This window comes from Anarrhichthys ocellatus, unplaced genomic scaffold, assembly GCF_004355925.1.
Source record: "Anarrhichthys ocellatus isolate YVR2014 unplaced genomic scaffold, GSC_Weel_1.0 scaffold53, whole genome shotgun sequence".
Taxonomy (NCBI): domain Eukaryota; kingdom Metazoa; phylum Chordata; class Actinopteri; order Perciformes; family Anarhichadidae; genus Anarrhichthys; species Anarrhichthys ocellatus.
This window is the reverse complement of record NW_022280083.1, coordinates 262,872-275,774: the sequence shown is the minus strand read 5'-3', so window position 1 is coordinate 275,774 and position 12,903 is coordinate 262,872. Positions and strand designations below refer to the sequence as shown.

The following is a 12,903-nucleotide window of genomic DNA, read 5'->3' as shown; positions in this document are numbered from 1 at the left end:
GGTCAGTGGAAGCTCAGAGTCCTCTGACATTTAAAGCTCACTCGAGCTGCTGTTGTGCTTCTACTCTCTTCTTCTTCAGAAACAGAATACTGTTGTAATTAGCTCTGTTGTAAACATTCGCTGCAAGATATTTTAACCTAAATAAACGTGTTTTATTTTGAAAAAGCAAGCTTCATTAGGATATATAGAAAGTAGTTCCTCTATTGTCACAGCAGCAGAATGCTCTCAGGTTCACGTGCAAACAAATGTGGTTAAAATACTGAGAATTTCACAAAGAGCTCTCGTGTTACACAAGTCTTCAGTTACTGAACAAGTCTTTGTTGCAGGTTTTGTTTTAGTTTTTGACTAAATGAATGAAGGGGCTTGTCCTGTGCAGGATTCAACTTTGCCAGTCTCGACAGCTGACACCTGATACCCCCCCACCCATCTACAAATACACACACACACACACACACACACACACAAATAGCTCCCCTTGGCCTGCCGTCATGGCTCTGGGCATGAAAAGGACGCGGCTGGTAATGAGGTCGCTCACTCGCCGCCTGTCCGCTCTGCTGCTCGCCCAGGAGGAACAGAAGGAAACCAGAAGCCAGCATGTCGGACCAGTCGCAGTTTGACACGGACGTATGGACCCTGACCCGGTTCGTCATCGAGACCGGCCGCCAGGCTAAGGGGGCGACTGGCGAGCTGACCCAGCTCATCAACGCCATCCTGACCGCCATCAAAGCCATTTCTTCTGCTGTGCGCAAGGCAGGCCTGAACCACCTGTAAGTAAAAGGCTTAATGGGAACCATTGACATGCACCAGTGCATTACTGACTGTGATACAAATGATTAAGCAAAGACTCGTGCAGATTTGGTCTTTAGTGAACTACTTGCGCTTGCTTGCGTCCCTTTGCGAAGAGGTCAGAGGTCAGAGGTCAATATCAGCTGCAGAACAGCTGGTAGGAATTCAGCGTCTCGCTGAAGTTAGTAGATTTAGGAGCCAGAGAGTGATTCGAGGGGCCGAGGCAGACGGTGCTGATATGACTGATATTGTTCTGTGTGTTCTGTAGAAGTCACGCTGCTGCATTGTGAGCAAAGACTAGAGAGCTTTGTGAGATTTTAGGTCCATTTCAACACTCTAATGTGAGAAAAAAGAAAAGATTGTGCAGCTTTTCTAGTGAGATAACCAGCTGTTTGTGGAGGGAATTGACGTTGGAGAGAATCTGGAGAATTGTGTGAATTCATTGGGAGGCTGAAAAGGGTCAAATTCCTTGAGTGGAGCCATTTATTTATATTATGGATGGAAGTCTACCCCCATCCATAATATAAATATATATAATAATACATTTTAAAAAAGCTTGTTGAGAGGGAAACACAGCCTGTAACCATCCTTAAAGACCATCAAGTATCTTCAAACTTAATAAACTTTATTTATATATATATATATTTATATAGCACGTTTCAAAACAAAGATTACACGCTTGATTGATTGATTGGCTGATTGACTGATTGATTGACTGGTTGGTTGGTTGGTCCACACAGGCAGGGCTTGGCGGGCTCCGTGAACGTGACGGGGGACGATGTGAAGAAGCTGGACGTTCTGTCTAACGACCTGGTGATCAACATGCTGCAGGCCTCCTACGGCACCTGCTGCATGGTGTCTGAGGAGAACAAGGAGCTCATCATCACGCCCAAAGACAAGAGGGTGAGTGGACACGACGACACCATGATGGGTTAACTCCGGACTTATTGTTTTGACCTGCATTAGATAGGCATTTTGTGAAGGAACCTTATAATTCACAATAAGGTATATCTCTATTAAAAGGACAGAACACTGTACAGATACAGAAATAAGTAGAAGTATATGAAATACAGTCAAGAATAATGTTATGATTTTGTTTTTAAAGTCAAAATTACAAGGCAAGCTGTATATATACACAGCAGCTATGACCAGTGGTGTACTTATATTTATATAAGTTAGGTGACATAGTTGTGTGATTAGCAGCAGCAAAGTATATGATCTCATCTGATACAACAGTGTGAAGTCGTTCTTCACACTTTAAAGGTTCTTGTTTCCACTGAAGTGAGTTAATGAGACGCAGCTGAAAGAATCCACCTGTTGTGATTAGTACTCTTTATCCAATGTTCAGACTTCTGTTCTGGAAATATTTGCACATTAGAACATATTTAATAAGATAATACCTCATTTGCATATTTAAGCATCAAATTCCTGAAAACTTGTAAAACAAAACAATGTAACCCTGTTCACCTGGATTAGTTAATACTTCTATAATAATAATAATATGTAGTTTGTTTGTCACAGGGGAAGTACGTGGTGTGTTTTGACCCTCTGGACGGATCCAGTAACATCGACTGCTTGGCTTCTATCGGCACCATATTTGCCATCTACAAACGGGTGAGTCTAGATAAACCATCACAAAGGGTTTATGTTTACTGGTATAAGTATAAATGTTATTTTATTGTTTGTTTAAAAGGAGGTTAAAGGTCCTTCATGACATATGAATTATAAGATAAATCATGTATTGTTCTAGTAAAGGATAGTAAAAACTGATGATCTGATTATGATTATCATGAATATTCTGTCATCTGAATGTATTTAGTTCACTAAGAAGGATTTATTACATTTCATGCAATTTTAGAAGGATGAATACGTCAAATAATAATAAATAAAATACATTAAGGGCATCAAGAGCAACGAATATTCTCCTTAAATATACAAATATAATATATACATATACATGTGTAGATACATATATACAAATATTCTTTTAAATAAAATAAATAATAATAATGAGATATATATGACATTAGTAGACTCGATCACATATTATGAAAGTTGAGTATGTGAGTGTCAGAATAGTTTTTTATGTTACATAAAAGGATATTTACAGAAGTGCAGTAACACGCTGCAGACACAAGGGGGCACTGCTGTCCAGCTAATCTGACTTTCATCTTCTTAAACTGCACATGAAGTCAGTCACTCAGTACTTGCAGGATTTACAGTCTGTTTTGGATCAGCAAGCAGAGAAACCATGCAAGAAATATACAAATATAGACGTACTGTCTCTGTTAGTGTAGGACATACAAATGTTAGTATGATTGAATATAAATACTTTATATTAGTCTGTTTGTTTGTTTTACAGTTTTGTGTATATGTTCAATGTCTTTTTTATCGTAAACTACAACTTACAGACAAACTGAGACTTGGATATACATATATTGGAATAATGTTTGTTTTTCTTAACTGTTTCTCTGAATTTACAGTATTTTAATTTAAATTGTGATATCAGTGATATCATATTGTTGCTGTTGTTTGACCAATAGCAGATTTAGAACACGTGGCCCCATTTATCTCCCTCACTGTTGCTGTTTAAACCTTTTTTTGCTGTAAATATTTTAGTATACAGTTCTTAAAACCGACTCTTCTATATTTGTGGTACCTGGGGAACTGAAGGACTGCAGGAAACCTGTATTCACGTGTTCATGCCTTCATGTCTTCATGTCTTCATGTCTTCATGTTCCTGGTTCAGGTGTCGGAGGGGGAGCCCACAGAGAAAGACGCCCTGCAGCCGGGAAACAACATCGTGTGTGCGGGCTACACTCTGTACGGCAGCGCCACCCTGGTGGCCCTCAGCACCGGAGCCGGCCTCAACTTCTTCATGTTGGACCCCGTGAGTACTTCACTGCTAGCGGACGCCTCCTCTGGTTTCTCTGCTGTCTCCTCCTCAACATTAGTGTCTCTTGATGTCACTGTTTATATGCTTTTATGGCCCTATAGCTGCTTTTATTTGAGAAAACACACTTTTATCCTGTCAATCATTCCTCCACGCTGCACGGCTCCACACTGTTATCAGGGACTGTACACACACATAAACCCGTTTTTATTGGATACTTGTCTCGTATAAATCCTTAAAGAAGTCCAGCATGAATATAAAGACAAACAAGTTGTTTTGTGTATGTATTGGAGGCTTTTCAATATCATTTTTCTTAAACATCTTTTCATCATTTTAAAGTCCTTCAAGATCTGACTCCTGGTTGATTGTGTCTGGAGTCTGGAGGCTTTTATTCATCCATCTTTTTGTTTATTGTTGCAGAAAAACTGCACAATCACAACTAGTTGCATTCATTTTGTGATGCATGAGCTTCACGTTTTCAGAATTGTGTGCATAGTTCCACTTTCTGTGTGTATAAAATGGAGAAAAACTGTTCTCACACAGTTTGTAATACTGTAAATATATAAATATTGCAGTACTTTCATCAGTGGGCCAGAGGCTTAATCATCATCGTGTTACCTCCTTCAGCGTTAGATGGTTAGTACTAAATTAGTTTTAGTTCAAATCTTTTTGCTTTTGTTCCCTTTCACTCAGTTATATCATACAACGAGTTATCCGTGTCATATCCTGCATCTTATTCCAGATTAAGATTTATCTTTTTTCTTTTTATTATGTGGCTCAGAGGTAACAGCCGGGGCAGCTTTAGTTATTATGGGATGAAAAGATTCAAAGCATGTTTGAAAGTAATCTTGTTGTTGTTGCATCCAGAAACCTAGAAAACCAGAGTGTTGTTCTGTTTTCAAGCATGAAATCTACCAACACGAGAAGTCCTCAGGCCTAAAGTCAGTTATAATATACACTATAATACAGATCGTGTATTTTGCAGACTTCTCTCTGGCATTTCTTAATGGACGGTCTTCTCTCCATAAGTATATTTAGGTTATTATAAAATGTTTTCTTTCCACCTAAACGTATCCTTCTTGTTCTTCAGGCCATCGGCGAGTTCATCCTGACTGAGAAGAACGTGAAGATCAAGCCGAAGGGGAAGATCTACAGTCTTAACGAGGGATACGCAAAGTACTTCCACCCGTCCATCAACGAGTACCTCAAGCACAAGAAGTACCCCGAGGTCAGAGCATGTCACAAAACTTCACAAACATCACAAACTGCTTTAGTTTGAGCCAAAGTTTTGACATTAATCAGCTCTACTTTGTGGTTTTGAATCTGATACCTTTAACCAAACATGTACAATAGAGACACACACACACACACACATACACACACACACATCTGAACTTGAGGCAGGATTTCAAACACACTCGTCACATGAAGCCTGACGAAGCGTTTTCTCTGATCGAATGACTTCACGTGAGGACTTCTGGTTGGCAGCACACAAAAAGCAGGTTTTTTTCAAAGGGTATCAACAGATTTGAGTTCTTAAAATGTTTCTCAAGAGCAGAAATAATGTAAATTTATGTTACAATGCAAAAAAAAGAAATCTATTACATTCTTCTTTTGACAAATTGTCCTTTTCAGCTTAAATAAGGAATTTGCTTTTCACATACGTTCATTTTATTGTGAAAAGTGAAATAATTTGCCTTTTCGAACAAAACTCAAGTTAAAATCTGGTTGTCCGGGTCTTCATTAATACAGGCGATGACAGAACTCTCTTTTTTCTTTCCTTACTTTATTTATTTCATTGTATTTATTTGTATTCCATTATATCCATAATTGTTGAGGTAGCACTACAGGTACATTGGTTAATGCATTTGGTTTGCAGAAGGGAGGCTGCTCATGTTTATGTGACATGAAAAACTCCTGAATATAAGTTAAAACAAGTGTAACTGAACAAGCATCTCCTCCAAGTTGTATGTTTTCTGTGTTGTGTGTCGGATAAATATTAAATCTAGTTGGCAGAGGGTTCGCTGCAGCTCAAATAGACTGAGCGACAACTGATTGTTTGCATTTTAACTGTTGTTTTTACACTTTTATTCTAAATTAAAGTGTCAGGAAGTCATGATATCTAACAAAGAGCAACTTCAGATGCAGAATGTGACTTTATTTTACATATCTGGTCAATTTAAAAGACTTTCTAGATGACATTTGAGGTGAAAACCTTGTGTTTATGAGGTAAAAGTAAGAGATGCTTCATGCAGTCAGGTACCACAGACAGAGAGGCCGAACAGTGACCATCCTGACCCACAGACATATGATCCATCGTGACACTCGGGTTCAGATAGCATGAAGCCCGGTCAGCTGAGCTGCAGGATGGCGACACAGTTTACTGCAGGAAAACATCGTGTTCCTCAGGAAACTGCAGCCTCTCAACTGGAAACTCTGATCTCCAGACTCAGCACTTCTGCAGCCATAAACCTGACGAGCAAAGTTCGTCTGGTCATCAGAGCACTTTTATGAAAGGACACGTCAGCTTGAATGTCCGTCCCTGAGGCTTCTTCTTCACAAAAGTTGCCCAAAATTGAGCATTTTCTATTTGCTATACATTTTTTATCATTCAAACATCCTCAACCGACTTGTTTTAGAGGAAAAACTCACTTAGAGTCTGTATTTGAAGTCTTAAACACGGCCTGTAAGCTCTGAAAGATTAGTTTGAGAACAGCAGCTGTAAGCACCTTGAATGCACATCAGTGATTCCAACAACGTAATGGAAAATAAAGTAAATAAAAGTATCAAAACATCAACAAAAAAAAGATATTTCAATCCACGCTTTCACACACAAACTGCAGCTCAAAGTGAACAACAAAACAATTGTCACGCAGTCATGTTTCCTTAAAGACCTGCTGAATGTTAAGTGTCAGTTTTATCTTCCTCTGATAGATTGTAATGTTGTATTTTAGGCATGGAAACAGAGAATGTGTCTACTAATATCTTCTACTACACTCATCGTCATGTGACACTTTACTCAAGCATCATGACGCAGCACAATTCAGCAGTAAACCGCACTCATTACTCACTATGTGCGTCCAAATAGCAGAAACGTGTCTCACAGGTTTGAACTGGGAACGTAAAATGTTGCTGGAAAGACTCACATGGAAGTTTGAATCTAGTTTAAAGACGATGTCCTTTCTTCTTTTTTTTAAATATCTGCAGCGTTAGTATCAAATCCTCTCTGCTCTTCTGTAAAACAGGTGTTCTCCAAACAAAACTCTCACCGTCTCGTGTTGCAAATACTGAATTACTTTCTAAATTAAAGTGTGGAAAATCAGGAAAAACTGATATTCTAATAACTGATCTTTCTTACTATTAGAGAAATATTTTCATTACCTCCTAAACCATCTGCCAGAGGCACAACATCAAAGTAAAATATGTACTATGTGTTCATTTAGGAGCCAAAAAGCATTTTAACTCTGGATGGTTAATTGCCTAATAATGAAAGTTAAAGAAGGTTCCTCTGCCGTCAGCGCTGATAAACTTTCAGGACGTGTGAGGTATTTTAAAGATGATTTCATTCACAACTTTCCCACACTCTCTTGCTACTCCATCTACTCTGTTTTTTTTTTTTTGCATTCTCTTCTCCTTTATTTTATGAAGTTTCACGCTGTCTGAACTGCTGCTAGCTGGATGTGTTTTCTCAGAGTGTAGTGTGGGAGGGTCTGTTTTTTGGTGAAATACTCTGCACAAACACTTCGGCACCACTCCCTCATGATGACTGGGATGTGACTCAGCAAGCACATGACTGTGCATCACGTTGTGCCGGTCGGCACACTAAGCTCGCGTCAGGGTAACTCCTCTCAGATTCTGCTTTGAGACTAAAGTTTAGTTTAAACTACTCGTTTTCGGAGTGGAGTGTGGGGCATTGAACATTAAAGTGTGGGATGAAAAATGGTGAAATGAAGTAAAGAAGCTCTTTAAATCAAGAGAGATCCGCAAGCACAACTTGTTTTTGTCGGTGTGTGTAACGCAGCAGGATTAATGTGTTGCAGCTGCTGCAGACGGAGTTTGACCCGTCTGTTGTTTGCTGTTCAACTTGTCTTCGTCGGCAGGTCAGAATGACTCATGATCTGCTGTAGCTGCAACTTTTAAATAAGCTGCCTGACTGACCTGTTTATATATATTACCCTTTTGTTTTTACTATACTGGATTAAAATGTATACAGGACAACACAAATATGTAGTAAAACTTGATGTGTCAATCACTCTGAACCCCAGCAACTTTAAGTTTGTCGTTTAACAACTATTATTATAAATACTATATTTCAAAATATCACTCCTATAAGCAAAGCTCTTGTCACAGGGTTTATTTACAGGGTGGAATCCAGGCAGGATGAGGCAGGGCAGGCAGACTGGGGAACCAGGAGGATGAACCAAACTGCAGGAACAGGAAGACAGGGTCAATGCAAAGAAAAGACACTCGCGGAAAAAACTCTGAAATACTTTCAAACAGAGCGGCCGAGAACGAACGAACTACCACGTTAAGTTGTAACAACGATCTGGAGAAGAGTGGATGAAGAACCGGGGTAGATATACTGTTGAGTGATGAGTTGATGGAAGGCAGCTGGGTTGACTGGGCAGGGGAGGTGAATTGTAGTCAGGAAGCCGGGAGGAGTTTGGGTCGGAGCACACACACACACACACACACACACACACACACACACAGGACAAGCAGGGGGCACGGCCTGGCCATGACAGCTCTCTTACAAAGTTTTACTGTGCTTTACTCTCAGTAAATAATCAATGTGAACAATTTGATATTCAAGGAGGGATTTGGTAATCCTAAAATCATTATGGTACCACCAAACATCCTGAGCCAAATTATGAAAAGCGGTAGCAGTCAAAGTCTATTCTGAATCCAAAGTTACAGGTCAGATATGCTACTGGTTTACACGACAGGAGTTTGGTGAGAGTATCTTACCATAGCATCCTACATCGGACACACCGGAAGCCTGAAGTGAGCTCTGAGGCAGACTGTCAGACAGACTTCCTGTCCCCAGGAAGCCCGACCACAGTCAAATAAAATACAAATTTACTGTAAATTATGAGCAGTGCTTTGCCATGGCCCGCCTCTGACTCTCACAGCTGTCCAAGCTGTCCTCTGTGGAGTTTGTGAAGGTACTGAGGTTAATTTGCACAAGACCTGGCTTCATACATAAGATGACACGTCAACCATCTAATTTTTTCGAGTCAAAGAACACATTCATGTTACATCCAGCATTCTATTCTATTCTATTCTCAAGGCCAGATAATGTCTCCTTTTATGAATATTCACTATTTGCTAGTCCAGCGTTCACCATGTTTTCCATGGCACAGTTTTCACAAAACTCCACACATTATGACCCATTAGCAGTAATGAAATAACATTGTATATTACAAAAGAAATTTCACACAAGTCACAACAAAAGTTTAGGCTGTTGCAACTAACTCCGCAAATTATCCTTTTAACATTGTTAAGCTGTCTATGTTTGCAAATTCATATTCAAATGCTAATATATTGCATCCCGTGTACTGTATGGTGACTATAGCCACACCCAAATCTCACCTGCTCCTTGAGTTTGGGAATTAGTCAGTTGATGGATTTAAGACCTAAAAACAGTTTTGAACTGAATTATATGGTGGATAATAGTTATTAAGACAAATAATAATAATAAGTCTTTCTATTAATTATTGTAACAATTTACATTTTACTACTATGACTTTTTACGATGTACTATACTTTTAATGTTTTTATGACATTCTATACTGTGACATATTTATGACTTTATTCGACATGCTAAACTATGACTTTTTTAGCTTGTGATCATAGTATTTTGCTAGCTACAACGTTAGCGAGGAAGCAAGCTAAGGTTAGCCAGCTAGCTGTAATGTAGCTACGCTGCATGGATTTGGCGTTGGTTGCTTGGTAATGTTAGCTGACGTTATTTCAAACGACAAGCTAGACAATTTGTCAGCCACATGGATGAATTAGCAGACCGTATCTACTCAAGGCAGCATTTTGCTATGTTAACTAAACACCGTTGGCGTTGTAAGGGAGCTGAAGCACGGATAAGTAAGATGGCGCCGTGCGTAGTAGATAGCGCCGTGCGTAGTAAGATGGCGCCGTGTTAAGTGGCAGCCTGTTGCAGCAGCTCCCCTTTTAACAAATTTCCCCTTGCGGGATGAATAAAGTATCTATCTATCTACCTACCTACCAACCGATCTATCTATCTAAACGTCACATCCTTTTGGATTTTACAGGCAAAACCATCCCAAGTCCTTCACACAGAAATCAAATAATACATCTTAATTGTTACAAATAGAACCTAAAGTACGATATCTGAGTACTTCTTCCACTATTGGAATTATGGGACACTTAAAATGGAGTCATGGACCATCAAAAATCATTCAACAAATGTGAGATATACGCCACTGTTCGAACTAATTCTTCACTACACTAATATTTAAATGTACCACTACTCCCTACAGGATGGCAGCGCTCCCTACGGAGCTCGTTATGTGGGCTCTATGGTGTCAGACGTTCACCGCACCATCGCCTACGGAGGGATCTTCTTGTACCCCGCCAACGAGAAGAGCCCCAAGGGAAAGGTAACCACCGACCTCTGCAAAGCCACGTTACCACCGCCACAGTTGTCAGATTAAAACACAAAAGCATTTTGGATTGACTTAACTGACCACAGTATCATATCCTACTTAAAAACACTAATTAAGATAATTCAAATATGATAAAATGTTAGTTTGGGCCAGTCACAGATGGGGTATAGCCTGGCTCTAGACTTTTGACTCTCCCACTAAAACCACCACCACCACCTACGTATATAGAGTTCTGCATGAATGAGTCCTAAAACCCGCAAATGAGTCAACAATTTGCACTTATGGTTCCCTCGTGTCAAAGTCAATGTTTTTTTGAATGGGTTTATGGTTAAATGCCTGCAATAAGGTCTGCGACTAACACAGGCTTAAGAGGTTTTAATGTTTTACCCCTGGTAGACACCGCTCTTGGGAAATTTGAAGTTTTAACTTGTCAAAAAAGGCGGTTGCTGACAAGTGGCTAAATGAGAATACAAAACACCATCACGCCGACTATTATGTCTTTAGCTTAGTGGTGTTGATGTGCAGTTTGTTTATAGCCTTGCGTTTGCGTTTTACTTCTAGTGATGGCAGTTATGCTTTAAAAAGCATAAATGTGGTCTTCATTTGTGAAGATTATCTTGCCGAACAAAACATTGCAAGTATAAAGTTTGTTTGCCACAAAGTTTATTTTCTGCAATAATCCAAAGAAAAAAATCCCATTTGCTTTTTGTCGAGGAAACCAGTGCAATGCTAACTTCCAGGTTGGCCTACGAACATATGCGTACCTGTAGAACTCTATACCTCACACACAAGGAAATATTTTGAAGTAGAAAATGTGTTTATTTTTACGGGACAAATATAGTCTGTAAAAAAATCGTCTTCAAAGACTCAAAATAATAATTGTCATTCCACCTTGTGAATAAAAAGAAAACAGGTAGATTCAAACTACAAAATCTTTGGCTATACTTAAAACCAATTAAAATTAAAAAAGCCCTACACAAACCCCCAAAATTTCCTTAGCCAACGCATGAGAAAGATATGTATGAACCCAGTGTACAGTGTAAACTGGTATATTAATGCACCAGTCATTGTTCAAGTAACACAATGTGCCTCAGTCTTTTTTAGTGTTTCTACCCAACAATGAAGAGATCTGCTGTCGACTCAAAAATCATTCAAACTTGGAGTCCAGATAGACCTGATTATGAAGCTCCACAGCCCGAGGCACTGGTTCCTGTCACCTCCCAGATTTAACTGACACTCACACCCTCAAAGACAAACTGTACTTGGGACGTTTGTAACCTGAGGCTGGAGGGGGAGGGGGGGGGGGGTTTCCTCCTGTGATAAATTAAGCTCAGAGAAAGTCAAAGCTGGTCATAAAAAGATAAACAACAACCCATTTTCTTCCAGTCAGCTGTGATCCATTTTACATTCATAACAGCACGTGGTTAAAGTGTGGTGGATTCTTTGACCTCAAAGATCCTGAAAACATTACAGCACACAGGTTGTCACACAGACCGTAACTGACCTTTAACTGTAGGTGTTACATACTGGACATAAAGGCTAGGCTATCTATTTATAAAGCACATTATAAAAACAGTGGCAACCTTTAGTTTCCTTGTTTCATCAGTTTTAAATAAAATTTATTTGAATAAACAGGCACAAAAAGATCTACTTCCACCTCTGTTAAAGCACAATGAAGTTAAAGAGTAATTGCACATTATAACGTGTTTTGAAAACATTGACCTAAATGATATGACTGAAATTTTCATGCTTGCTAATCCCACCATGTTTTCATGCTAACGTCACAACTCTTTCGTCATACAGAAGGACTTTTACTTGTATTTGTACACTGTAGTATTGCTTTGGTTGAGTAAAAGATTCGAGTACTTCTTCCACCAATGCTTCTAGAGAGGTACTGTATATTCACCTGTTAGTGGCAATACGCTACATCAAAGTCCGATAACCTTTAATGACTTTGACAGAAATATAAATATTTACTTTTTACAAAGCACTTTAAAGAGGAAACTGCTATTCCTATCTAAAAATACTGTATGAAAAATAAACGTACAAAGCTTTTGACTGCAAAACAACGATCCTGTTTAATTTGTGTGTCTTTCTGTATTTTTCTTTTAAATTGTCTCCCCAAAGCTGCGGTTGTTGTACGAGTGCAACCCCATCGCCTTCCTCATCGAGCAGGCGGGAGGCATCGCCTCCACCGGCACCCAGAGGGTCCTGGACATCCAGCCCGAGGGCCTCCACCAGCGGGTGCCCTTCGTGGTCGGCTCCCCCGATGACGTCAACGAGTTCCTGACCTTTGTCAAGAAGCACCAGTAATTTACTTTAAATGTTTCGCTGAGAGGCCAGACTTTTGTTTCGATCATTGTTTTGCAATTTACTATAAAAATGTTTGAGTTGTCAAATGTCTTGATGGATCATAGAAAAATATTTGAATATAATAATATCAAATATAACAATATTTTTGTATGGTTGCAGAAAATGACAAATTGTTACTTAATGAGGTTTTAAGTGTCCTTACATTTCAGCTTGTCCTTGTATCTCGACATTTAAGTCATTAAACTAAACATTTTTCAAAACAAATGATTA

The 12,903-nt window shown here is 39.2% G+C and overlaps 1 protein-coding gene across 1 annotated transcript; it reads left to right on the top strand.

The window, feature by feature from the left end:
* Positions 1-519: 519 nt before the first annotated feature.
* Positions 520-12,893, top strand: fbp2 (fructose-1,6-bisphosphatase 2). Its single transcript, XM_031870575.1, has 7 exons — positions 520-767; positions 1,527-1,689; positions 2,308-2,400; positions 3,536-3,676; positions 4,770-4,907; positions 10,195-10,314; positions 12,448-12,893. The coding sequence occupies exons 1-7, from the start codon at positions 595-597 to the stop codon at positions 12,631-12,633; spliced, it is 1,014 nt and encodes a 337-aa protein (XP_031726435.1). The 5' UTR covers positions 520-594; the 3' UTR covers positions 12,634-12,893.
* Positions 12,894-12,903: the final 10 nt, after the last annotated feature.

Excerpts from the sequence above, each read along its gene's own strand:
- fbp2 (XM_031870575.1), top strand. The coding sequence starts at position 595 with ATGTCGGACCAGTCGCAGTTTGACACGGACGTATGGACCCTGACCCGG. Across the intron at positions 1,690-2,307 it reads TCACGCCCAAAGACAAGAGG|GGGAAGTACGTGGTGTGTTT; the intron begins GTGAGTGGACAC and ends TGTTTGTCACAG. Across the intron at positions 4,908-10,194 it reads AGCACAAGAAGTACCCCGAG|GATGGCAGCGCTCCCTACGG; the intron begins GTCAGAGCATGT and ends TACTCCCTACAG.